General features: G+C 41.9%; 2 protein-coding genes and 1 long non-coding RNA gene across 6 annotated transcripts in view; 2 read left to right on the forward strand and 1 right to left on the reverse strand.

Annotated features, from left to right (window-relative positions):
- The first annotated feature begins 34 nt into the window (after positions 1 to 34).
- Positions 35 to 2181, forward strand: LOC143839721 (uncharacterized). The gene is made up of 2 exons (XR_013231829.1): positions 35 to 675; positions 769 to 2181. It is a non-coding gene; the product is annotated as an uncharacterized LOC143839721 (long non-coding RNA).
- A 244-nt stretch (positions 2182 to 2425) lies between these two features.
- Positions 2426 to 27230, reverse strand: part of RPL24 (ribosomal protein L24) — a 354788-nt gene continuing 329983 nt past the window's right edge. The window contains exons 1-6 of one of the 2 annotated variants that reach the window (XM_077342128.1): positions 7774 to 7934; positions 7558 to 7633; positions 6488 to 6598; positions 4922 to 5058; positions 3274 to 3337; positions 2426 to 2552 (exon numbers count right to left, since the gene is read on the reverse strand). In XM_077342128.1, the coding sequence (XP_077198243.1) occupies positions 2472 to 2552; positions 3274 to 3337; positions 4922 to 5058; positions 6488 to 6598; positions 7558 to 7633; positions 7774 to 7778 (474 nt within the window). In that variant the 5' untranslated portion in view covers positions 7779 to 7934 and the 3' untranslated portion in view covers positions 2426 to 2471. Of the gene's footprint in view, positions 2553 to 3273; positions 3338 to 4921; positions 5059 to 6487; positions 6599 to 7557; positions 7634 to 7773; positions 7935 to 27230 lie in introns of those variants that run through there. The other variant, XM_077342129.1, reaches the window with a different exon arrangement.
- On the forward strand, positions 7554 to 25974 carry CEP97 (centrosomal protein 97). 3 transcript variants are annotated; one of them, XM_077342122.1, is made up of 11 exons: positions 7554 to 7675; positions 12630 to 12772; positions 12860 to 13018; positions 14177 to 14278; positions 15614 to 15727; positions 17715 to 17881; positions 20053 to 20217; positions 20746 to 20879; positions 21897 to 22683; positions 23204 to 23279; positions 25000 to 25974. In XM_077342122.1, the coding sequence occupies exons 1-11, from the start codon at positions 7588 to 7590 to the stop codon at positions 25693 to 25695; spliced, it is 2631 nt and encodes an 876-aa protein (XP_077198237.1). In that variant the 5' UTR covers positions 7554 to 7587; the 3' UTR covers positions 25696 to 25974. The 3 variants fall into 3 exon arrangements, with proteins under 3 accessions (XP_077198237.1, XP_077198238.1, XP_077198240.1); XM_077342123.1 differs by lacking the exon at positions 7554 to 7675 and adding an exon at positions 8023 to 8154; XM_077342125.1 differs by lacking the exon at positions 7554 to 7675 and adding an exon at positions 8114 to 8186.

The following is a 27230-nucleotide window of genomic DNA, read 5'->3' on the forward strand; positions in this document are numbered from 1 at the left end:
CTGCACAAGCGGAAGTGAGGTCCGGGAAAATGTGGACCCGCTCTTCGCCGAGATCAGAGGGGAAGTGGTTTAAGGGAGTGAGCGCCATGTTGGAGCCGGGCAGGCGTCGCCGAGGTGGAGGCCGTTTCCGCCAATAGCGCTGTAGACTCGGCTTCAGCAATCGCCGCCGTCTTTGCATTGGCCAAAGCGGCCGCTACTATTGGGTGAAAGTAGCTGCCAGAAGTGCCTGCGCGCGAAATAAAATTGGGTTGGGCTTAAAGGTGTCACCGGGCTCAAATTCAAAGGAATTGGAATACCAAGTTAAAATGTGCCTAGTTTGCGAACGACCGGTGGTTTTGCTTCAAGTGGAGTCTCGCAAGACCTCCACTAGCAAGGTAATAACCGAAACGCCGCGCTTTTAGTCATTCGTTACAGCATATATAGCCCCGGAGACAATCCATGTCGAGGGCTATCTTTCTGTCCTGGACAATCTTCAAAGCGGTTTGCATAAAACGTTTACGTCGGGTGTTTCCACCCTCCCCAATCCCTATAATCGCTCCGCGGTAGCCACCCTTGGGTCTCGTTTTAGTCATTATTGGTTTTCATACTGCACAAGTCCTCCAACTCCCGTCGTTAGGTTGTGCATTTATCCACTGACCAAAGAGTGAGAACCCCCTTACTTAATACCACAATTCTGTAGTTACTCTCAGGGGTATTCAACCTGGGGTCCTCCAGATGTCCATGGACTACAATTCCCATGAGCCCCTGCCAGCGTTTGGAGGACCCCAGGTTGAATACCCCTGCTCTAAGGCTGTGGTTCTCAACCTGGGGGGTCGAATGACCCTTTCACAGGGGTTGCGGCAAGGCAAGCAGCTTGGCCGGGAGAAGAGGCAGAACTGAACTGAGAAACCCCGGAAGAAAACCAATTTATATACAATCATAAACAATGGATCTTCAAGCACTTGGTCAGGTAAGGTTTCATTTCTGTGAAAGAACACTTGCATAATTTTATGCTTGGGGGTCACCAGATGAGGAACTGTTGTGGCATTAGGAAGGGTTGTGGCATTAGAAAGGTTGAGGAAAGTAACAACTTTTATAAAACAGTAGAATGACAAAGTTTGAGTTCAATGGCACCTTTAAAATCAATAAAGTTTAACTGGGGGTATAAACTTTTGTGTGCATGCACACTTCCTCAGAATGATGGGATCTTACACAAGATACAGGTAATAAAAAGATGCATAGTTAATTTATTGGCTATTAAATGTCCAATTTTTAATAGAAAAAATAAACTTTACACAGTACTCTGCTGTGTTGATTAGTGGTCACAATACCACTCAAAATGTGTACTTAACATGAATGGTTACTGCCAAGATTTGCTTTAGGCCTAAAATCAAGCATTTCAAATGGCTTGTTTTAATACACCACTTTTATCTATGATTAAAATTAATTCTAAATATACTTCCTCCCAAATTAAAGGCTAATTTTAAACTGCAGTTTTGATTAGATATTGAGTGCAGGCTTGCATGAGCACTCACTCCTATGGAAAATAGTACATAATCTGGTACAATACCAAACTGAACTGAAGCCATGTTTGCCTTGAAACAGTAATACTGCATTGTATTAGGCAATTTTTTTTTCATCTAGGAAAAAGTGTGTTCACAATCCAAAGGCTATTAACAGCAGGAGATACAGGAGTGGATACAACCAGCTTTTCTACCAAGTCTCACCCAACTACCTGTTTATCAGGAGTATGTCCATGCAGGTCACATGATCCCCAACCTAATGTTTTGGTTGGCCAAGGAGGACACTCCCATTTTCATCAGCAGAAAAGCTTTTTGGATCCACTCTGCTGCCTGAACCATGCCAAAGCATTTCATCTGAAGCATATCAGTATTAACTACTGGTTTACAGGTTGGTGCCAAAAATAATGTGAGAACAAAAGTGCCTTGCTGGATGACATCTGCTGGTCCCCCCCCATCCCTCCTCAGATACCCCCCCTTCCATGACTGAATAATCCGACCTACCTAAGGGTGCTGTCAAAACTGCCATTCTTGTTGAAATATTGTTCTGGTTGTTATGTTATGGTTGTTATATTTGTTATGATGTTCTATGTAACTACCCTATGACGTTTTATGTAAATTGCCCAGAGCCATATGGAAAGGCAGTATAAAAAATCTAAATAAATACAGATTTTCCTTGGAATCTTTTTGCAGCTTCATATTGTTTTATATTTGATTCAAAATTGGAGTTGTCATATCACTGGGCATTTTTGTATTGCTGAACAGTTCTGGAATTGCACATCTTTCATCAGTCATATTTTGTTGACTTCATGTTTGCAGAAGACTTTGTTACTACACATTCTGCCTATAATTTACCCATATACAAGTCTAAAACACTTTAAATAATTCCAAGTTAAAAAGTTACACAAAATCATTACAAACACCAGTCACAAGTCAAATATTTATTTGACATAACCAAAACACCATGACAAGTTAGCGTTTTCCACCAACACGAGGAGCAGAAACTTTCACTGGCTTCACAATCTTCTGCTTTGGTGCAGCCTTTGAAGGTGCCTGTCAATAGAAAATAAGTTACCAATTAGCATATGGCAGCATGGTATAGACTTCTCAAGGGAACTACTAAGTTGAATGGGCCAGTTCTCACCCACATTCTCCTATCATGGTGTTCAATTAGAGAAGGCTATCCTATAATGTAACCTCCCTCCTAACTGGAGAAACACAGAATGCTGAACTGTATCCATGGAACTGATTAGAAAGCCAGGAAAAAAAAGAAGGGAACTGTGCTGCTATATGGCCGTCCTCAGCTACTGACTGGGGAGAAAGGAACAGTCTAAAACACTTAATTTGAAAGTACACCAAAAACATTTTGAATATCCAGAATGGAGATTGGTAAATCCTATAAGTGCCTTTTCAAAACAAACCTATGAAGTACAGCAAGAACCAGCACGATACAATTATTATAAGTTGAGCTTTGACCAATGACATTTACAACTGAATTCTTACAATTTAAACTATTACTAATTACTCAAGTTGACAAAAATGTTAAATTGAAAGGCCACAACCACAATTTTTGTTTATTACTACTACTACTACTACTACTACTACTACTACTACTACTACTACTACTACTACTACTACTACTACTACTACTACTACTACTACTACTACTACTACTATATCCTAACCCTCACCCAGCATCTTGAAAATGTTACTGAAGAAAATAGAACATAGGCATGCAGTTCATCTTTCTTAGCCATATGTCACTGGACCTCACCTTTGTTGTGGAAGGTACTGTCTTCTTGGTTGCCTGTTTAGCCTTTTTTGCTTCCTTGGCAGCTCTGCAAATTATTTACAAGGTGACAGTTAATGAGACTGCCAACATTCCAGAATGGACAAAGGAATAAGCAACAGAAACTGGCATTTCTACGCATGTTCTACGTGTATGATATCCAAAATTAAAACAAAGCTTTATTATAATGTAGCACTAATCCATCCATATTTGAATATGGCAGCAATTTATAAACATATCAAGAACAATGCAGTTGGATGCCAAAGAAGTTTTTCATGGATGGAAAAAGGGAACAAATTCTGCTGATTTCTCCTACAGCCAATTTCCAGCACCTCCCCCCATACTGTTCCTGAGTAGCTCCTACCCCCTAGGAGCATTTTGGCTTGCAGTGGGAGGGGGAGTTGAGGAAGTCATGCTCCATGGACATTATTGATGAATCCAAGCCATTAGTTTGTATGAATCCAAGCCATGATCTTACTGTGACAAGCATTTATCTCCTCACTGGTAGACATAAATGGCAATTTCCTAAAGTGCTCAGTGTGACTATGAGGAATAAACTCTCAGCTCTTTCTCAAAGTCCCAATTTGGGCTGGCTAGAGGCTGATGCTTCTCTGAACATTTTGAAAGTTCTGGAGGCAGTTCGGGAGGCCTCACTTCAAGAAAGACATAGATAAAATTGAAAGAGTACAGAGGAGAGCGACGAGTATGATCTGCGGCCAAATGATCATGAAGATAGGTTGAGGGACTTGGGAATGTTCAGCCTGGAGAAAAGGAGGTTGAGAGGGGACATGATGGCCCTCTTTAAGTATTTGAAAGGTTGTCATTTGGAGGAGGGCAGGATGCTGTTCCCTTTGGCTGCAGAGGAAAGGACACGCAGTAATGGGTTTAAACTACAAGTACAACGATATAGGCTAGATATCAGGAAAAATTTTTTTCACAGAGTAGTTCAGCAGTGGAATAGGCTGCCTAAGGAGGTGGTGAGCTCCGCCTCACTGGCAGTCTTCAAGCAAAGGTTGGATGAACTACTCTACTGAAAATTTTTTTCCTGATATCTAGCCTTGAAGTTTAAACCCATTACTGCGTGTCCTCTCCTCTGCAGCCAACAGAAACAGCATCCTGCCCTCCTCCAAGTGACAACCTTTCAAATACTTAAAGAGGGCTATCATGTCCCCTCTCAACCTCCTTTTCTCCGGGCAGGGGCACCAGCGAAAAAGCAAGTAGAGCAGGGGCTTAGGCGGCGGTGACGATTCCTCGGTAAAAGACTGCCCCCCCCCCCGGGGCCTCAGCAAAATTGTCAAGCATTGACCGGTCCCTGGTGATAAAAAGGTTGGGGACCACTGCTATAAGCTATACATATCAGTATAGACTACAATTCCAATCATTTATCCAAGAAAGTTTGTGAACCATTTTGTATAGTGCAACCCTATTATCTGCACAGAACCCCCCCCCCCACTTAAATAGTTAATTTTACAAAAAGGAGAGTGGGAGCTTTCCTGACTTTCTCAGATAGGCCATTCCACAAGATAGGAGCCACAATGGAGCAGACACAAAATGCTGGCGATCGCAAGTTTTGCTTCACTATGGCATCCTAAAATTTTCAGATGCCCATATTTTCAGACTCAGAATTACTCACCTAATGGCTTGCTCCCTTTGGGCCTTTCGTACTTCAGGTTTCTGATTTCTCTTAGCCATTATTTCAGCCAAAGAGGCACCTGTGATTGCTCTATGGCCCTTGACAGCACGTCGTGTACGTTTCTTTTGCACTTCTTCCTAAACCATTAAAAAGGAAAATTGCTACACATTTATCCACACTATAAGGGCAGAACACCTTACTTAGTATATAACTTCTGACAGTCTTTGATTTGAAATACTGAAAAGTGCTTATGGAGCGCTACATACCAGGTTTTGTTATTTTAAAAAGATATCACTTTTGGTAGTGTCTCTTTAGCCTGAGGTTAGATAAGATATCCATAGTGTGGAACAGCTATCTGTGCCCTGTCCCACCTCCCCACATCCCCCCAGTAGCATAAATTGTATCCAGAGCCATATCCTTGCTGCTTTACAGTTTTTTAAAAGCTGATATCAACTACTCATACAAAAGTAACTGAGGATCCAACCAGCTAACATTGTGGTGTTAAGTTTATCAAACACCAACCTTACCCACGTCTTCAAATACTGTTTAATTTAAAAAAAGCTTTCTATAAATGACAACCAACCATACATTCCAAAGAATCCTATCTTGTTTTTAATTGCCCTTCTCTTTGTTACAGTGGATTGTTCCTCTGCTGCCAGGCACATTTGCATATGCTATTTTTTAATGAATCAAGTGCTTAGTACCAGAGGAATGCACTCTGCAGCTGAGGACAGCCCACAACATACAAAAAAGTACAAATAGAATCAAAATATAGCTTTGGACCTAACAAATCAAAAAAGCCATCTCATTGGCCACAAATCTCCCAGTGGGTCCAAGTTTAAAGGTATACTAGAGGACTGAAAATGGCTATATGTGGACTGAACCCAATCTAAATCTTGGATGTGCATAAACAGGAGCCCACATACTCTCCAAAATCATAATGCTGAATCCAGTTGTTAGCTGTTGTTTTCTTTCCAACTTTTCCTTGAACTAGTTACAACTGGTAGATAATTAGCTACATTGGTCTTTAACACAGTACTTAATGAGTTTCCAATCCCAGGTGGTCCTCTCCTTTTAGTTCTACACTAAAAAACGTTCTCCTATAGTTTCCTGTTACAGGTTTTGATGCTTTTTTATTTTCATGAAAGCCATTACGAACATGTATATGGCTTAGAACACCATCCAGTGATTGTAGAAGATGCATGTTTTAATAGTAGGTTGTTTAACTGGGGCTGGGGATGTTTTATTGTTGTACTAATTCTTGTTTTTATTGTTTTATTATGAGCCACCTTGGTCTGACAGTTGCAGAGAGAGGCGGGGCATAAATATAAAAATAAATAAATAAATCTACATACAAAGGGGATTATGAAAGGACTACACACACTGAAACATTGTCATGCCCAACTCAAGCATCATGTTGTTACATCAAGTCTCCAAATTCAGCAATGAAGTATGTCCCACCATGCAATAAATCATAGAAAGTAAACTAAGCACAAAGTGGCAAGAACTTCCTGCATGCCATTTTTCGATCTCAGGAAATAATTATACAAGTTGCAATATACTTACGGACTGCCCTTTCTTGTGCTTGCGCCGGTACAGAACAGTCCAATTGATCTGACGGGGGTTTCTCTTGGAGAGGAATGCTGACTCGCATTTTGCATTAAGAAACTGAAAAACCTGTAACATAATCATTGTTGAATTAGGATTCTGTTTACAAGCCAGTGCAGATATAAAATTAAGCCCCTCTAAAATAGCAAGCTTGAACCTTTTCAGATCAGCCCAAACATACAATAGTAAATCAATTTCTTAATATTTTCAATGTGAAATAATGCTGGTGATGTCAAACGCCACAGATAAGGAAACAGGCATGGTTCAAAACCACAACCTAGGACAGCAGAGTATATAAAATTGTGAGCTGTGAATGTACCCCACTATAATGAGAGCAATTATTGCTAAAAGAATATATGTATGTTAAAAACAATAAGCATTGTATCTAAATTGAAATATAAATAAATAGAATAGTTGGTTAATATACCCTGCTTTTCACTACCTGAAATTGTCTCAAAGTGGCCTTCAATAACCTTCCCTTCCTCTCTCCACAACAAACACCCTGTGAGGTAGGTGAAGCAGAGAGCTCTAACAGAACTGGTCTATGAGAACAGCTCTAATAGGACTGTAACTAGTACCATCTACTTTTAAAAAAAATTGAAACTACTGACTACTGAAACTACTGACCACTGCTCCATCAAATTTTCAAGTACACAGACAACTTTTGATGTAGTATTTTTAAATCACGTTTAAACAAGACTAGTGGGTACAATCATTCTAGGAAATATCACGGTTCAACTATTCACTCCGCTTAAACACTAATGAATGACTTTTCAGTATCCTGCTCTTCAGCCTCTCCTACATCACGGTTATTATGAGGAAACGGGGAAGTAGCCCACTCTGAGCGCCTCAGTAGCAAGGCTGAGAATACGAAACATGGTAGTCCTTCAACCCATCACGGAGCTCCTGCTGTCACAGACCACGAGAAAAAGCGCGGGCAGAGACGCTTCCGAAGGGCCCATTATGCACGGCCGCCGAGAAGGCTGAGCAGAAGCCGCAACTGCTGCCACCCTTTTCCCTTTCCTTACCTTGCCATCCGTGCGCGCGTAGCGGCGGCCATGGCCCGGGTAGATCTTGTACCCGCTGAAGCTGCACAATTCCACCCTGCATCGCGGGAAAGGGCCGGCGAGAAAGAAAGAACAAAAGGTTAGCGAGCCGGGAAACCCCCACCACGGCTACCCACCGCCGTCGAAACCGGAGGATGGCACCGGATTAGCCCCCCCGAGACAGGACCCGGTTCTTACTTCATAATGGAGGCCACTCCAGCAGCTGAAAGGAAGAGAGGCTCATGGGAAACCGGATTCTAGTACTCGCGCGGGGCATTGTGGGGAGAGTGCCCCTGTTGTCAGGGCATCATGGGAAGCTTCTTCAGGCAGTTAGGTCGTGTGGAAAGTTTTAAGAAAAATCACAATTCATTATGCTGTGGGGTTTCGAAAATCTCCTGGTCTTGTATAAAACCTTCAGAAAATATTTTTTTTCTGAGGGCATTTTAACCAGCCAATCAGCATTCAGCACCCGCCCGGTTGCCTAGTGTTGTTAACAAGCGGGAAGTATGGCGGCGTCGGCGGCAACAGCAGCGGCGGGTTTATCTTCAAGGACGGAGGCGACTAAGGCACCCATGGGCGGTAGGGAAAGCACTGAGGGAACCTGGAGAGAGGTGCAGGGAGAAGTATTAATTGCAGGGTTGGGTGAGGGCTAGTCAAGTAGTTATCTCTCACGGGGATCGAGAGAAAGGGATGGCAGTGTCGTGTGGTGGCTCATGGGGGTTGTAGTTTCTTCCCTCTAACGTATCCCATTTAATGTCTTTAGTTGCTTTAGAATTGGACTATAAATCCCAGAGGGCCTTGCGGGAAGGCCGTTTTCTTTATTTTGGGAAGCGGACGTTGTGCTTTTAAAACAACGGGGTTATTGAAAACCGAGGTGAGGGCTGTGTTGCCTTTTAGCCAGCACGGATATTTACCATGGCAAATACAAATCAGCGCTAGTTGTCTTCAAGCGGTTTTCCCTCGGCAGCCTTTATGCTTTACGGTACAATCGGTGTCTAATGGTAGGCGGGATCAGCTACACAAGCACACGAGACAATAGTTTGAAAGAGGAGTGTCGCAGTCTTTTCTTGCTAGAGTTTGACTAGTATTCCAAAAGCTGCTCTGATCTTGATAATGGTGGAAGACCGGCTAAAGCTTTTGAATTAACTTGTAGCTAGCATATTGCTTGTTTGAGTGCCACAGCTGAACTGCATGACATTGTAATGAGGAAACACAGTGAGGGCCTCTGAACGCGCATGGGGTGCCTTGTTGCCACGACTGAGCCATCAGACCCATCGCCAAGTGGCTAGGAAAAGCAAAAGGGCTCATTCTTATGAACATAACTTCCAGGCAGGCATGAATCTGAGAAAGTCTTCATTGTTGCACACAGAACCAAAGGAGGGAACAAAAGCACAGACTATGTAAAATACATAGAATCGTTGAGTTGGGAGGGATCTCCGGTGTCATCTAGTCTCTTACTGCCGTCACAGAAGGATCCCAAAATAATAGTCAATTCACTTTAAGCTGTGAGGCTTTTGTGAGTTTTTTCATGGAAAAATCCTGCCATCTTCAGATGAGTTCTTTACAGCAGTGGTCCCCATCCCCTGGTCCAGGGACCGGTCCGTGGATCAGTCAGTACCGGGCTGCGGCTTCTCCTCGTCCTCCTCCCCAGCTACTGCCTCGGGGGCTGCTCTGCCGCTGGCTCACCTTTGGTATTCTCCAGCAGCCGCCATGGCTGAGGCTCCCCCTCGGCGTGGCACTGTGAAGCTGCTGCTGGCAACGTCCCCCAGGGGGTGGCGGGAAGACAGAGGCACCGGTGGGAAAGCAAGTGGAGCAGGGGCTCAGGTGGCAACAGCCCTCGGCAAAAGATTACCCCCCCCAGGCCTCAGTAAAATTGTCAAGCATTGACTGATCCCCGGTGATAAAAAGGTTGGGAACCACTGCTTTACAGGCTTCAGGGAAAATTCACAGAGGCTTCTTAAAAAGTGCAATGAGTGGATTAGGAGGCCTCTCTGGGATATTAGATGAAACTTCGGTTCAATCTGGCTTCAGGCCTGGTCACAAGATAGAGATGGCACTGGTTGCTCTGACAGACAACCTCCATAGGCAGCTGAATTGAGGCAGATTGGCGCTGTTGGCATTATTAGATCTGACTGCAGTGTTCAATGTTGTCAGCTATGAACTGCTAGCTCACCACCTTGCCAACACGGGGATATTGGGGTCAGCTCTGCAATGGCTGATCTTCTAAGGTTGGGTACCGAGGTTCACTGTTGGGGAGGAACAGTTGTGCTGATGTGAACTCCATACGGGGTCTCTCAGGGCGTGATCCTCTTCCTAATACTTTTCAGTACTGGAGCCAACATGGTGTACTTGTTAAGAGCAGTGGTTTCTAATCTGGCGAGCTAGGTTTGATTCCCTGCTCCTCTGCATGTAGCCAGCTGGGTGACCTTGGGCTTGTCACAGTGCTGATAGAGCTGTTCTGACCAAACAGTAATATTAGGACTCTCTCAGCATCACCTACCTCACAGGGTGTCTGTTGTAGGGAAAGGGAAGACAACTATAAGCTGCTTTGAGACTCCTCCTGATAGAGAAAACAGCATATAAAAACCAGCTCTTCTTCAACATCTTTATGCATCCTCTAGGCCAGCTTGTTGGGGGGTATGGACTAGGTTTTCACCAATATGTGGGTGACACCCAACTCTAACTATTAATGAGCAGCCAGCTGAATACTTCCTCAAATATATGGCCAGATCTCTGGGAGCAGTGTCAGAGTGGCTCCAGCAAAGCCATCTGAAGTTAAACCCCCAGAAGACAAGAGGTCCTTGGCTGGGTAGGAAAGGACCAGATAAGGAAGTGTACCTTCCATGTCTTGCTAGGATAGAACTCCAGGCCACATACACCATCAGGAATGTGGGAGTGATCCTGGGCACATTCTTGAATATGGAGGTAGCTCACCAGGCATTTTTCCATCTATACAAGGCAAAGCCATTAGCACCTTTTCTGGCCCCAGAGCACTTAGTGTCAGTGATTCAAACAACAGTCACATTCATCCTAGATTACTATAGCTCACTCTATGTGGGTCTTCCCTGATCCAGAAATTACCACTGGTGTAGAACACAGCTGCATGGGTACTTATCATGGAGAACTCACATTCGACTTGTCCTCCAGCAGCTTCACTGGCTGCAGATTAAGTTCCAGATAAGGTTTAAGGTGTTGGTTTTAACCTTTAAGGCCTTACATGGTCTGGGACCTACGTACCTGAGGGACTGCCTCTGTATGAGTCCCCTGAAGAGTTCACCGCTCAGCGAACTTCAACCTGATGGCAATCCCTGACCCTAAAGAGACTTTGTCAGCCCTGGCTCTGATGGGTGGAGACCCAGGCTTTTCTGGAGCTTCCAGAGTTCTGAAGGGCCTGCAAAATGGTGATCTTCCATCAGGCATTTGGTTGAGGCCAAGGTTAGCACCTCTGCCATCTGTATCAGCCCCACCCAGTCCCACATCTGAAGATCTCACCCAGGCCGTGTGCCCCAAATGTGAGCTAGGTCATACAGGAGAACACCACCCACAGTAGGCCTTGGCTCATCAGATTAATGATCCTTGGATGGAGCAACTATCAATTAAACTGTAAATTGATTTTAATAAGAATGTTTAGGTTTTAGGTGTGTTTATAACAGGACTGTTTTTATAATTTGTTGCAAGTCGCCCCAAGCCCTTTTGGAGAAGGGTAGCCTAAAAGCTATAAATAAATAAATGAATGGAAAGGTGGGGGAGAAAGCAGTAGCAAGTGGTGTGAGAAAAGTGTGGTGTGGATGGTATTTTATTGTTTGATGAATAAAGCTTTGCTTCCATTATTAAAATGGGTGGATTCTTTGGATACATAATAGCATTACATTTTGTATTGTTAATGTGGATTTTAAATACATAAGCACCCAAAACAATGAATTGCTTGGGAATTCACAGTAATTTTTCAAGATTAAAATATTATGACATGACATGATCCCTATGGTTTTCTTCTGAGGTCTTGTTTTGGTTGTCCCCGCCTTCTGTTATTAGATAGGTGGCAACCCGGGAGAGGGAGGGCCTTCATGGTCATGGCACCAGAGCTCTGAAACTTTCTTCCCAGGGAGATTTATCTGTCGTCTTCTGCTGGCGGGTAAAGGCATTCACTTAGGCCTATTATGCACGGCCGCCGAAATGGCGATTTCGGGTCACATGGAAAACGCGGAGGGGGAAGACGCGATGCACACCGGTTATGCACGGGGTGGGGCGCGACGGCGGCAAAACCCAGAGTAACCGATTATGCACGCGGAGATCCCGGCGCCACTTCTGGTTGCGCCCCGGTCACCCGAAAGCTGCACTTTCTTCCGCATTTCGCTAACGCGGCTTTTTCGGCAGCATGCACTGAAGCTGCAGCCGGTTGCAACCGGCACCGTGTGTTATCGGTGATTTTAGTCGCTACCATTCCACCCCGAATGTGCGTTATTCCCCCCCGTGCATAATGGGTCTCAGTGATCCTTTCTTTGTAACCAGTGTTTTAATTGTAGTTTTTATGTTTTGTATATAGTTTAACTCTGTTTTAAACTGTTTTAATGACATCTATTGGGCTTTGATACTAATGGTTTTAAAGCGTAATTTTTTCATGTACCGTATTTGCTGGCGTATAAGACGACCCCCCAACATTTCCACTCAAAATACAGTACTATGGGCCACTATGGGCAGCTATGTCTATCCCAACTGAAGTGCACCCAGCGTATAAGACAACCCCTCCACTTGGAGGCATGTTTTTCAGGGGGGGAAAGTAGACTTATATGCCAGCAAATACTGTATATTTTAAATCGTTCATTGCCTTGGTGGCCCTTGTGAGGGCAGAAAAGGGGGATATAAATTTTGTAAATAAATTATGATTAAATATGTTGACTGTGAATAAAGTTCCTCCCCTAATGTATGTATAATTCTAACTTTTATACTTTTTTATTTTTTTTTATTTTATTTATCATACTTTTTATCATTTTATTTTATTTTTTTATCATTTTATCATTTATTTTATTTATCATACTTTTGCTACATTATTGCAGGTTTAGTAGTTAATTGGTCAGGTCAAGGATTACAAAAATTGGGACCAAATTTGTCCTGTGATGCAGATACACATACTTTGATTCTGGATAAAAACCAGTTAATTAAATTGGAACATCTGGAGAAATGCAAGAACTTGATGCAGGTTAGTTACATATGACTTTGATACTTTCATGCTATCATGATTGGTTTGTGCTCTGTTAACTACAATTACTTTTTTTTTACCTTGCAGTTGTCTGTCGCAAATAATCGTCTGGTACGGATGATGGGTGTAGCAAAACTCACTCAACTTCGGGTATTAAACTTGCCTCACAACAGTATTGGTTATGTAGAAGGGCTGAAGGATCTAGTGTACTTGGAGTGGTTGAATTTGGCAGGAAATCATTTAAAGGTGAATTTTCTTACATTTGCTGTCAAAATATAAATGCAACTAAATAATTGTAACAAAAATGTAGTTTAATTGATCTCACTTAAACTTATACAATTTTAATCTAGTTTAAATTTTACTATCTACTGTAGCTTGCTTTATTATGTTCAAGCTGCTAGAGTGCTTTTTTAAAAGCATGGCATAGAAATTCACACAAGAAAATAAATGCCTAGTAAACGCATGCATTCAGAATGCATTGCTTGAAAGAGGACTGTATAAAATTACTCTTCTCAAGCAGTGCTTAAAATCAGGGAAATATGTTTAGCCACAACTCAATCATCGTTCTTAAGAGTCCATTTTTTTAGCGCTATGTGATGGCTCTTCATATCTTGGGGGCCTATTCTGTTGTAGTACCTTACATGTTCACAGTAATTTTTGGAAGTGTTACTCAGCTGCACATACATGAAAGCATATCAAAAAGGGTTGCCTATGCAAATTTTTTGTAGCTGATCCTATGAACTATTTCTGTGGACATGGTATAGTTAGAAACCGAGCTTTAATCCTTGTGAATAGTTTTTCACACAAATTCAACAAAAATTATTGTTGTTGGAATTATTCCATATTATGATTCCAAGTGAATTAGTCCTAGAGAATATTCATCTTCATGTTTTTTAAAGATTTTTAGCATTTATTTCTTCAGACCGAAATTTGTAAACTTTAGAAACAAGAGGTTGCAGAAGCAGTATTTCCAGAGCCACTTCCCTAAATCCCTAATCTTACTCATGTGTCAAATTTTTCCATCCTTGTACATCTGCATTCCCCCCCACTTCCACCCATTTTTTCTTCTTAGCCTATTGCCCTACTCCTGGTCTTAAAATTTGGAAATTATTTAAATCCTTTGTGATATTGCAACCAGAATTAAGTATGTAATCAGTCTCATTGTTTATTCTAATGACCAAATTCCTATTTTGGTGAGTGTAGGATTTTGGGGTGTTTTTTTAAGCATGGAATTTCAGAACACCTATGGTTATATGGCTGACAGTCTTTCTGACATAGTTTTGAATTTAAAGAGCAAAACATGCTACAGTGTTGTTCTGTAGTTAATTCACTGAGAAATTCATGTATAATAGTTTTATAAATGGATCTGATATGATTGCTGAAAAACATTTTATGTTTCTGTAGTTGATGGACCAATTCAACAGCTGCACATCACTTCAACATCTTGATTTATCAGACAACAATATATCCCAACTAGGTGATATCTCGAAGCTTTCCTCTCTGAAGGTAAATATTGCTTGGTTGTGTGTGGTATTTTTCTTGTCTGAGTGCTGTTCATTAAGGTTTATGGATGCATTTAGGTATCACAAGCAAACCTTTGTTCTCTTAATCCTGGTTTTTAGGCTAGGGAGCAATCACAGCTGATTGTTTTGTCTGATTCAATTGTAAGAACATTCTACAGTTCCACACTGGTTTTCAGTTTCCTAGGTCTGTAAGGGAAGAAGTAGGGAGGAAGCGTTGGAAACCAAAGACTTTCTAGCTGTGTTGCAGTGAAGAGAAGTTTATGACAGTTAAACATGGTGAACATATTACTCTACTTCCTAGCTACAAATGCTTTGCAGTTCTAACAATGGATAGACATGAAGTTTAAAAGATTTCTTTTGTTATCAATAAATAGTATTGTTATAAAATGTTTGTGTGCAGTTCTAGCGCGTTCACTTCAAAAAGGACATGGACAAAATTGAGAGGGGAGAGTAACAAGGATAATCCAGGGCCTGGAGACCAAGCCATATGAGAAAAGGCTAAGGGACTTGGGAATGTTCACCCTGGAGAAGAAGAGGTTGAGAGGAGGTGTTATTGCTGTCTTTAAGTACTTGAAAGGTTGTCAGAGAAGAGAGGGTAGAACCTACAGTAATGGCTTTAAACTATGTGTAGAACAGTACCAGCTAGATATCGGGGGGGGGGGGATTCACAGTGAGAGTAGCTTAGCAGTGAAATTGGCTGCCTGAGGAGGTGGTGAGCTCCCCCTTATTTGGCAGTCTTCAGTCAGGGGCTGGACAGATACTTATCCTGGATGCTTTAGGCTGATCTGTGATGAACAGGGAGTTGAACCTAGATGGCCTGTATGGCCTCTTCCAATGCTGTGATTCTGTATGTTCTACAGTTATTTGCCAGAGGTGTTTTTTGCCTGGCATTGGCCCATTATGCACGGCCGCCGAAACGGCGATTTCGAGACACATGGAAAATGCGGAGGGGGAAGACGCGACGCACACCGGTTATGCACGGGGCGGGGCACGACGGCGGCAAAACCCAGAGTATCCGATTATGCACGCGGCGATCCGGGCACCACTTCTGGTTGCGCCCCGGTCACCCGGAAGCTGCGCTTTCTTCCGCATTTCGCTGACGCGGCTTTTTCGGCAGCATGCACTGAAGATGCAGCCGGTTGCAGCCGGCACCGTGCGTTATCGATGATTTTAGTCGCTGCCATTCCACCCCGGATGTGCGCTAAAACCCCCGTGCATAATGGGTCATTTAGGCAACTTTTTTACAGTTCTCAGACTTAAAATAACACTGTTAAATTTCTACTCATTGTACTTCCCTCTCCTCTTGTCATTCCTCAAGACTCTTTTGTTGCATGGAAATATCATAACATCACTGCGTACAGCTCCTACTTGTTTGCCTCAAAGTCTTGCTATTGTTTCTTTGGCAGAAAATGAAGTTAGAGACTTAAATGAGGTAAGAACAGTGTTTCTCAACAAACTCAATTACTCATTCTTCAGGTAACTCTTTTGAAAAAAAAAATAGTTTCCTGCTTATGTCCATAAACAGGAGGGGGAGCTACACAAACTCACTGGCACAGAACAGATGTCAGCTGTGCATTTTCAAAAATAAGATATAATTAGAGCAGAATGATTAAAAGCTATTTTTCCAGAAGAATGAAGGCCATTTGGTTGGAGGGATGCTATTTTTGTAATTAAGATATAAAGCTCATTTCAAAATAGGTGCATATTCTGAGACTCTTTTATGAGTCTCATAATTATCCAGATTCATAGTGTCCTTATGAAAACCATGCTTAAATTAATCCTACAGATATCCATATATTTTAATAACTCCCCCCCCCCTTCCAGGCTAAGCTATGATGTCAGCTTGTCTATTTGAGCTGTGGCTTACGATTTTTCATATTTCAGGTCAGAGTTTGAATGCATCTTTGATTATAATCTTATGGATCAAAGATGATTTATAAGATTAATATGAAAAATTAATACCTAAGAATTTTTCAAATAGTTTGTTTTATGATAATGAGATTATGGTGATCATATTTCCAGTTTAGAAATTATACATTTTGATAAAGTTTGAGTCCAGTGTCACTCTTAAAAACAACAGATTTTTATTCAAAGTCTAAGCTTCTGTGTGCAAGCAGACTTCAGGTCTGTATCTGAAGTAGTATGCTCACACACAAAACTATATACCTTAAATAAAAAATCGTTGGTTTTAAAGGTTCCACTGGACTCAAACTTTGTTCTTCTGCTTCTGACCAACATGGCTACCCACCTGAATTTACATTCTTGATAAATATCTATCCAGGATATTTTTATTATATCAGCCTGTAATCTTTGAGTTCCGCAGGACCTGAAAGATGGAGCTTTTGTGCCAGGCCTGTGGTTGAGGCCAACTTGATAATTAGCTAGAACACCAATAGCAAATTCCAGTCCGTCCTCCTGCCTCCTTCTCCCTTCCTTCCTCTCTGCCCCCCATTTGATAACTAACATTTTACTGGCTATAATCTGGATCTCAGTCCTAGAGGAGATCAGCCCTTACTGCTCCTTAGAAGGCCAGATCTTGAAGATGAAACTCAAATACTTTGGCCACTTCATGAGAAGGAAGGACTCCCTGGAGAAGAGTCTAATGCTGGGAGCAATCGAGGGCAAAAGAAGAAGGGGACAACAGAGAATGAGGTGGCTGGATGGAGTCACTGAAGCAGTCGGTGCAAACTTAAATGGATTCCGGGGAATGGTAGAAGGCAGGAAGGCCTGGAGGATCATTGTCCATGGGGTCGCGATGGGTCGGACATGACTTTGCACCTAACAACAACAGCAATCTGGATCTCAGTAATTAGGACTGATGCAATAGTGATAAATTGTGGTTTTTATATAGTTCTTAATTTGGTTTTGTTGTTGTTTGGTTTTATCTGTGTGATTTATCAACTTGTTTTATCAAGTTTTTAGACTATGTAAGCTACCCCGTAATAGGCAACCGAGAGGGGCAGTATATAAATCCCAAAATAAATATATAAATAAAATTGAGCAGAGGCATTGGTGCTAAGGCTTACCCATGATATTTAGCACAATATGTGACCCAAGCCACAGAAAATAAAAAACTGGCTTGGAAGTGACAGCCCAGGAAATTAAGTGAGTTTTACAGAGCCAGTTTGGTGTAGTGGTTAGGAATGCGGACTTCTAATCTGGCATGCCAGGTTTGATTCTGCGCTCCCCCACATGCAACCAGCTGGGTGACCTTGGGCTCGCCACGGCATTGATAAAACTGTTCTGACCGGGCAGTGATATCAGGGCTCTCTCAGCCTCACCTACCCCACAGGGTGTCTGTTGTGGGGAGAGGAATGGGAAGGCGACTGTAAGCCGCTTTGAGCCTCCTTCGGGTAGGGAAAAGTGGCATATAAGAACCAACTCTTCTTCTTAATCAATAAAGCTATTATTTGTTTTAGATTTCCTTCCTGGCTTCTTTCCCTGAGCTGGAGCAGTTGTCAATTATGAACAATCCTTGTGTGATGGCCACTCCTTCCATCCCAGGGTTTGATTATCGGCCATATATTGTTAGTTGGTGTCTCGGTCTTAAAGTCCTTGATGGCTATGTGATTTCTCAGAAAGAAAGGTAAGCAGTGGGTAATGAATATGACAAAACATATTGATCTTTCCAATTCCATACTCATCTGTTCTCTCCCTGAATTTTCAGTTTTGTAATCAGAATTAAGCATCTTGTACTTCTTAATTTACACAAATTAGTTTGGTAACTAGAATCTTCACTTTTGAAGTACTTGTGAAATACAATCAAATATTATAATAGAAAGGACTGAAATAGATTGCAGTTTAGTAATTCCTTTTGGTGACATCCATGGGAGATGTGGTCAGAGAAAGCTGAGTCAAGATAGAGGCTTGTACTGTTCTTTCTGATTACAATCACTTTAGGTGATTTCCAGTATCAATTAAAATGCAGTATTATCCGATAAAACCCACAGTTCCATAGTTAAAAACTAGTTGGCAACACCAAACAACATTAAACATATAGTGGTTAAAATTGAAGCAATAAATATTCAGCCAATTAAAAAAAAAATGAAATAGCCTATTTTTTAAAATTGTCATTACTAAATCTAAAACTTATAAGAATATAATACTGCCAGGTTAACAATCTGTTGATTCTTTTAAAAGTCTTTCTATAACATCAAAGCTCCAGCAAACTGGAAAGCAGTCAAATAAAGGAATGGTGTTTCATTGATAAGGTTACTCAACTGAAAAGGTATCCTAAAGGAGGACTGAAGTGGTGACTGGCCTCCTCTCCAAAGGTGGCAGCATATCAACCAGGGTCTAGGATCTCAGTGCTTAGACAGGTTCATGTGAGAATACAGTCCTTAAGGTACTTTGGTCCTAGGCAGTCTAAAGTCAAATAAAGGTCAAAAATGCCCTGAGCCCAGTAGCATCCAGAATTAGGCCTTGAAAAAAACAGGCAACCCATGAAGTCATTCTGAACACAGAATGTTTGGGCAACTTTTCCTACTCTATTCAGCTGGTGCTTTTGGGTGTCTGGTCACTGAACACATTAGTTTCTTCTTTAATTCTAGGAGAATATGCTGTCTTTGTATATTTACTGAGACCTGGCAGAATGTTGCTGGGGATTTGGCCTAGTTAGCTCCAATCAGGTATTCAGCTTTGCACAAGCCTGGGGGATGAGAATTGGATGGTGTATGCCACTGTCATAGATATACCAGCCTCTGTTCCAGATATCTGAAAGTGAGATTGAGGAATTATGATGCTGTGATCTTTGCAGAGAGCAGAGTAAAATGTCTTCTCATCGTGTCCCATTCACCATGCTACCGGGAGGACTCCTTCACTGGTTTCACAGGCTCTCAGTTCTGCAGGGTCTTCAGTATGTAGGCTGATGCTCCAGCAGAGGCATGACACACAAGTGCGGAGTTGTTGAAGGCTCTTCAGACATTACTTGAGGCATGATGTTCCTTAGTGGCCCTGAAGTTGGTGACTTCTTTGAAGCAGTTTCAGTATTGTATTGCCAGGGTGGGTCTCTTACCTAGTCAAGTGTCAATCACAGGACAGAGCACAAAATTTCATAATAGAGGACTTGGAAAACTCTTGGTTTCTGTGGCATTCCAAGAACCTCTGTGGGATTTGCTGCCTAGCCTTACAAGTATTTGGCCATATTTGAACTGAAATAAATATCTGCCTGCCCATTAACACAGTCACTCCTGAGTAATCTTTGGCCAAGCGACAGAGTTAGGAGCTTTATTCTTTGCTTCCTCTGCTGTCTGGCAGAGAGGAGAGAATAATATGTTTCTGTCATCAGAATTATTCAGATGTTAACTAATTTTATATTGCCTACTGTCTGTCAGCTATAAAGTCTAATATAGGAATGTTTTCATTAGCTTTGGCTAGTACAGAAATTGAATGAAACTGTGTGATCCCTACACTGCATTTGTGGCTAGGTCCATGCCTTATCTTCTGGCTGTGTTTGCCTGGAGAGTCCCTAATTTAGGCCTCTTCCTTTTAAGAGCTGAGATTGGTGGGAAACTGGAACAGGGCTTCCTTGATAGTTGACAGTTTCAAGTTTCCTGAAAACTGCCTTATAGCAAATTTATATTCTTTCTAGCATTTAATTGAAACCATGAATTACATATCAGGCTTTGTTTTCCTATCATTATTGCTGTTGTGTTGTTAAATAGCTTGTTTGTATTGATGATTTATTTGTTGTATTAATTTTATTGTGCTTGTAAATACTTTGACTGCTATAGTTGCTGTTTTTTTCCTTCCCTTTAGTTTGAAGGCAGAGTGGCTTTACAGTCAAGGAAAGGGAAGATCTTTTCGTCCAGGCCAGCATGTCTCATTAGTTCAATACCTTGCCAGTGTTTGCCCTCTTACCACTATGTTTGGCCTCCAAACGGCAGAGGATGCCAAACTGGAAAAAATACTACACAAGCAAAGGTAACAAGAGTTATGTGTTGTCATCAGTAAGCAACAATGAAATAGTGGCGTTTTCTGCAGCAGAAGAACTGAAAGGCTAACCTATTAATGTGGCAACTTCAGCCTATGTACCACTAGCTAGAAATACCTATTAACCTATTAATGTGGCAACTTCAGCCTATGTACCACTAGCTAGAAATACTGTGAAGTGTCTTCTTGTGTTCAACAGATTGCAGAATTTATTTTAGTTAATTTTTTTATCCTGCCTTTCCACTAAGAAACCCAGAGCTGCCTATAAGACTCTCTCTACCTCCATTTTAGCCACACAGTAACAGGTTAAGAGAGAGAGAGATTGACTGTCCTAGTGTCACCCTGCGAGTTTTACAGAGGGTAGTCCTCCCCTAGTCCAAAACATTGACACTGTGTCTCTCAAAAGAAAGACCAGGGTTACTTATATTTGCTCATTTAGCTCTTTTAGAAAAACAGGCAATACTTAGTACTAATATGCTCCATAGTTATACCCAGACAGTTACTAATTGTTGTCTTTAGGTTGCATCAGAAGCAATTGATGTACCAAAGCCAAGCTGATGAAATCCCTGTTTCCTTGTCTCGGAATAAAAGGGTGTCTGTTACTAGTGAGCCAAACAGCCCTGTCCATGCGCCACAAATAAAAACTGAACAAGGTAAGTCATAGTCACTATTGTAGCTTAATATCCTCATCCACTTTACTTATAGCCCTGGTAGCTTTTGACTAGGGCCTAAACAGCATATTATGCAAGCTTGAGGAGAGAGAGAGAGAATGTGGTAGTATGGTGGGGCTAGGAAGGGGGTTTGGGGAAAATTGCAAAAGGGTAGAATCTGTAAGAGTTCAGAGAATGTACTGGTTGAATTGAGAGATGAGTGGCAGTATCTTAAGGTCAATGTAAACTGATACTGCTTCATTTGGAAAAGTAGAGGAGAATATTCCTCTTCTTTTTCAGGGGAGGGGAGAACATTTCCAGAGGCACTTTTGTTATGTTTATCCAACCAGTGCAGGTCTGCAAAATGTGCCCTCTGTGCTCAAATTGCCACTTGAAAGTTCTGGTGTCTCCTAGTGGTTAGATTCTGGATTACCCTATGAATGGGAAAAACAGCACTTTCTCTCCCCCTCCCCCCTTGAGACTATGCATACTGCAAGAGAACAAACTTGGTGTAGTGGTTAAGAGTGGCGGCTTCTAATCTGGTGAGTCTGTTTTGATTCCCCATTTCTCCACATGCAGCCAGCTAGGTGACCTTAGGCTCTTCACAGCACTGATAAAGCTGTTCTGACCAAGCAGTAATATCAGGTAATACCTACCTCACAGGGTGTCTGTTGTGAGGTGAGGAAAGGGAAAATGATTGTAAGCCACTTTGAGACACCTGGTAGTGAAAAGCAGCATATAAAAACCAACCTTCATCTTCTACATATTTGTGAGTACTACTCATGCTTGAGGCACATCTGGCTTTCACATGGAGACATAGAAAACACCAGGACTGGTGGAGTTCTCTAAAGGAAACATGGATTGGCTTTCCAATGAAGACATATACCTGGCTGAGAACCAGCCGAGAAATATTATGTGCTCTGTGTAGGTCTGAGAGGGAGAAGTTGATTGCTATTATTCATTAAGAACATGACAAAATATCAAAAGCACTGTAATCCTGTCTTGTTCTATTTTTTACAGAATCTGTTATCCAAAAGAATTCCTGGGTTGGGCCAAGATCTAATAATGACCATTCTTATGCAAGGACGAATGTTTTTCCAGCTTCTTCACAAGGTGAAAGAAATGCTGGTGAGGAACTTTATCTGGAAGACGTACAAACTGATGAGGACAAGCTAAACAGTAGTCTTCTGTCCTCAGAGTCGACTTTTATGCCTGTTGCTTCAGGGCTCTCACCGATGTCTCCTACTACTGCAGAACTGAGACTTCATGGAATCTGTGTTGATACAGAATATAGGGAAGATGCTAACACTGGGTTTGTAAAAGAGGTTAATAAGCAAGATGAAGAAAAGCAGGAAGATACTTTTTTGGTTCTGGAAGAGCATCCCAGTAAATTAGCAGACACTATGGAAGCTCAGATGAAAGGGCAAAAAGAAGAAGGCATATTGTCCACTTCCAGTGTATCAGTGGCCACTGTTACTCTACCCACTGACACTGGAAGCTGTCAGGCATCGTCCAAAGGCTGTGTTGAGTGCAGTCCTGCGAGGCAGTTGTGTGCTCCTGAAAAAGACATAATCAAAGCTGCTTGCCCAGCTACATATCTAGAAGAAAGATCTGCAGATGCTTCTGCTCTTTTATTTCAAAAGGATGAGGCACTAGAAGAAATGAATAGAGCAGCCACAAAGCTTCAAGCCTCTTGGAGGGGATACTACGCTAGGAACCACCATCTCAGAGCCAAAGAGGTGCGCTATGAAATCCGACTCAGCAGAATGCAGGAACATATTATGCATTTAACTGAAGAAGTAGAAAAGTAAGTCAACAGTCCTGTCTGCATTTTCTCACAGCGAACCTTAGAAATTATACTATTACAGGTTGAGGCTCAATGTAACCTTTAACACCTCTAGCTCTGTAAGAGGATAGCAGGATGCAGCTCTTGCACTCTCAATTGTATTTCTTCTGATGTTGTCTCTAGTTATGTTTATGGGGAAGGTGGAAGGAAACTAACCCCCCCCCAAAAAAAACCCCCTACAATCTACAAAAGATTTTATAGATTAGCTTGTTATACATAACAGGAGATGTGATTTTATCAGTATTATTACACATAACATTTAATGGACAAGAAAGTCCTAGTCTTCAAAGTCTATAATAAAGGATTATCATTTATCATTCTAAGAACAAGAATTGGTACAAGAGAAGAGTGGTGAAGTTTTAATGGTAACTCTGTAATGTAAATACTGCAGTAAATATGGCCAATGGACGTAACAGGGCTAAGGTATCGTAAGCTTCTCTCTAGTGTGAATAATTTATCTACTGGGTTATTTCTCTTTTAGACTAAGAAAAGAAAAGGATGAAGAAAAACTTCAAAGAATGGTGCAAGAGGAAGCTGTCAAATTCCTTTGGAACCAGGTAAAAAGCTTGATCCACAATCGCCTCGCCTGCCCCTGGGCCCGGCACTAGGCCGCAAAGCATGCTGCCGCCTTCCCGAGCCTTCTGCCGGGCCCTGGGGCAGTCTTGCCTGCCCCTGGGCCTGGCACTAGGCCGCAGAGCCCGCCGCCCCCGTCCGGAGCCTTCTGCCGGGCCCTTAGCCAGCCTCGCCTGCCCCTGGGCCCAGCAGAAGGCCGCAGAGTCCCCTTTAAGGCCACCTACCTTACTCTGTTCCTCCCTTCCTCCCAGTATTCCCTTTCTCCTTCCCTTCCTCCCAGCATTCCCTTTGTCCTTTCCTTTCTTTCTTCCTTCCTCCCTCTCTCCCATCTGCCTCTTTCTGGCTACCTGCTTCTCTCCCTCTTCTTCTGTCTCTATCTTCCTCCCTTTCTTTCTGTCTTTCTCTCTGTCTCTCTTTCTCCTTTCCCTCCTTCCTTCACCCCATCCCTCCACCCACCCACCATGCTAGGGCCCACTGTATTTTGGCCACAGCGGGCTTAATATCTAGTAGAGCCATAAAATGCACAAAGAGGTTAGAGAGTAAAAGAAGTATTTCTTCAAAGAGAACCATTTGCCTGTCTGCCAGGGAGGGCCAGATAAATAGAAGGCTGTTGTAAAACATGATCTGGATATGGAGATATGTGGAACATGCACTCTAGGATGGTTGGGGGACATTAGGGCGCACCTTTCCACATGGGGCAAGTGTCCTATATCTGAATTGAGAAAGGCTTCCCATCCACAAAGAGCAGGAAGGATTAAAAGGCTGAAACATCTGTTGGTTCAAATGCTGGAACTTGGGTTGGTTTGCAAGGAACAAGTGGGGTCAAGGATGTGCATTTGGTCCATAGCCATCCCAGCACGATGTTGGAATTAACTCTTCTGAATGGTTAAGTTTAGTTTAGATTTATGTTTCTGTTATTTTTGTTAGATCTATAAGCACTAGGCATGATAGTCACAAGAGCCTTTTGTGGCACAGAGTGGTAAGGCAGCAGATATGCAGCCTGAAAGCTCTGCCCATGAGGCTGGGAGTTCAGTCCCAGCAGCCGGTTTAAGGTTGACTTAGCCTTCCATCCTTCTGAGGTCAGTAAAATGAGTACCCAGCTTGCTGTCACTTCTCTGTGCTGTAGCTTAATCCATGATAATAAATTCTTGACCTGTTTAACAAAGGATACTGTGAGCTCATGTGCACCTTAAATCACTCACTCATGCTTACATGCTTGCACATGGGATGGGCTGAAGTTATTGGGAACCTCTACCCTTTGTATTTGCCCAGAGGCAGCCTTTACCAGGATTACCAAACTCAATGATAACATGGAAGACTGAATTTGAACTTGGGATGGCAGCATAGTGAAGAGGAACATACTTTTTACATGCATACATTTATGAATACAGAGACCCAGGGCGGGTTTAGGGAAGCTGCTACTTTCATTGTCTTTGGTCTGTTTCCTTTTTCTCACCTACATCTTTTATGTCTCAGTTCAAATTTATTTTATTTTAGTGTGGCTAAAGCCGCATCTAGTGCTATCTAATGACTGTGAACAATCAGTGCATATTCCAGCCTTGCTTTTCTTTACTTCATTTACTGGGAACAACGAGCTTTTCTCTTCAACACATCATAGTTTTAACTTACACCTGCCTCTCACAAATACAAGTGCTTACATTTCTCGTGTTGCATTATAAAATGTCCTCTTTGTGTTGTTAACAGGTTAGATCTATGCAGGAGTGGCAGCTCTCTGTGAATGAACATCTGAGTATTGCTGGGCAGCATGGCACCCCTCCATCATGTCCTTCAGAGATACCCAAAGAGATAGCTGGACTACATCAAGTACTGTCTCCTGTTGCTAGTTCTACTTGGGTAGTTTCAGCTCCTGACATTTGTCATCAGCAGTCCTTGCCAGAATTTCCAGATTCAGGCTTTCATTCCTGCATGATTGACCAAAATTGCCTTAACGAATCACAGGGATCCGAAGAGAGCTTGGCAGAAACACAGGAAAGCACTCTAGGGACTTCTTTGGAAACAGTCAAACAGCTTGAAGTTTCTCTTTTAGGCTGCCTCTCAGATGCTGAAGAGGACAGACTGAATCATGGGGAATGTAGAGACAAGGGATTTAACAGTGAGCAGGACTGTAGCCTACTCCAGCAGTATTTAAAATCCGTTGAACAACTAGATGAAGCTGATGAAAAAACAAGCGGCAGCAATGAAGCAGAAAGCAGTAGTCTCCAAGCAGCTGTTTCATTAGAAAAAATAGATGCCTCAGGGTCCCAAGATGCATTTGCATTGGCTCAAGATGGAACTAGTCAGGCATCAGAAAGGTGTGAATTGAATGCAGAAATGGCAGAAGGAAAACCAACAGACTGTGACTCTTCTTTCCAAGCACTTCCTGTTAGCATAACTGTGTAGCAGGCATAGACCGGTAGAAATGGTAGAAAAGCTACTTTTAATCAAATTTTGTTGTTGTTATTTATTGAAAAAATGATTTTTTACACTGTTCTGGACTTTCAGTTCCCTTCTGTTAGAACAGCTTAGCTTACAAACAGTGTTTTGCTGATCTAGTAACCCTTGACACTGTGCTAAACTCTAAAAGGTAAGGTTCACTATAATGGAAATAATGCACTTAATTCAAATTTGTATGAAATTGAAGAAGGTTTCTATGAAATATAATTTTGAACACTATAAATACTTTTCATATTACCTTTGTTGAACTAAACAGTTTTTCCAAAATACAAAGCATACATTCTTACTATATTCTCGCTTTAGTGGAGAATGTGAAGAAATTACAGTATTTGTAAAATGGAGAAGTATTCAGAGATCTAAGGGGGGAAAGATAGTAAACATTTCTTAATATAAAAATCTGAGCAGTGCTTTGATAGGCAATTAAAATATATACTTATAAACCTCAGGTACTGAGCCATAGATTATTTTATTTCCCTGCCTTGCTACACACATATCATTTTCCTTGAAGAAAGAACATATGCAATATGTATTTTCACAATTATGGTTGCTGACTTTCATACAGCTCTGTTTTCTGTCAGATGGGACTCACAACAATATAATTGCCCAAGTTTACAGACATAAGCAGTCTTCTGTTTATTCATGATTGAGATGAACCTGATTATTATCTCACACTCCTTTCTTTGTGCACAATTTGAAGAAAGAAGTCTTGGGTTGAGACATCTGCATCTGCCTTGGACTATTTGGAGTTATTTGCCTTCTGACATTATGACCTACTCAAGGAGGAGGGAGAGAGCTCACAAGCACATCTACTAACCTGCTTCAGTGTTCATTGTGAACATACTAGGGTTTACTCGTGATATCCTTAATTTCTCTAAGAACCTGAGGAATACTTTGATGTGATACAGGTATTTCACGCAGATGTTTTTAGAAGCTAGGGAGTCAAGGCATTGTCAGCCTTTTATCTCTATGCACTCCAAGGTCCCCTTCTGTTTTACTGCAGAAAAGGTGGGCGCAACTGGTCAAACTTGTATTGGCTATACATCTTCATAGGATGCTATTTCAGCTGCTTTGGCACAATCTCTGCTGATGCTGCAACAACTAAAGCAAAAGATAGTTTTGGGCTCGACAGTTTCAAAGCCTTGCCTTGGTTTGTGTCACTGTCTGCTCAGAAAATGAGAGAAGTTCCATCATTGAACTAGCTCTCTGCTAAAATGGAATTGGCCTATGTATGATTGCCCTGCTGTGAACTTCAGAGTTTCTGGCAATCTTGGTGGAAAGAATAGAAGTCGTCCTGAGTATAATTGTAAGTAATTGTCATCTTCACAACATGAATCCCCACTGGTTTTTGGAGTCAACTATTTAACAAGTTTTTACTATTATGAACAGTGGTAAATGGGTATTTTTATATGAAGATTTAGGAACATAGATGTAATCTTTGATGGGAGTGTATTTTTGTCAGTGTTAGGTATAAGGACAAGGTT

The sequence above is a fragment of the Paroedura picta genome, chromosome 6, assembly GCF_049243985.1.
Source record: "Paroedura picta isolate Pp20150507F chromosome 6, Ppicta_v3.0, whole genome shotgun sequence".
In the NCBI taxonomy this organism is placed as follows: Eukaryota; Metazoa; Chordata; class Lepidosauria; order Squamata; family Gekkonidae; genus Paroedura; species Paroedura picta.

Excerpts from the sequence above, each read along its gene's own strand:
- CEP97 (XM_077342122.1), top strand. The coding sequence starts at position 7,588 with ATGGCCCGGGTAGATCTTGTACCCGCTGAAGCTGCACAATTCCACCCT. Across the intron at positions 12,773-12,859 it reads AATGCAAGAACTTGATGCAG|TTGTCTGTCGCAAATAATCG; the intron begins GTTAGTTACATA and ends TTTACCTTGCAG. Across the intron at positions 20,218-20,745 it reads AAAATACTACACAAGCAAAG|GTTGCATCAGAAGCAATTGA; the intron begins GTAACAAGAGTT and ends TGTTGTCTTTAG.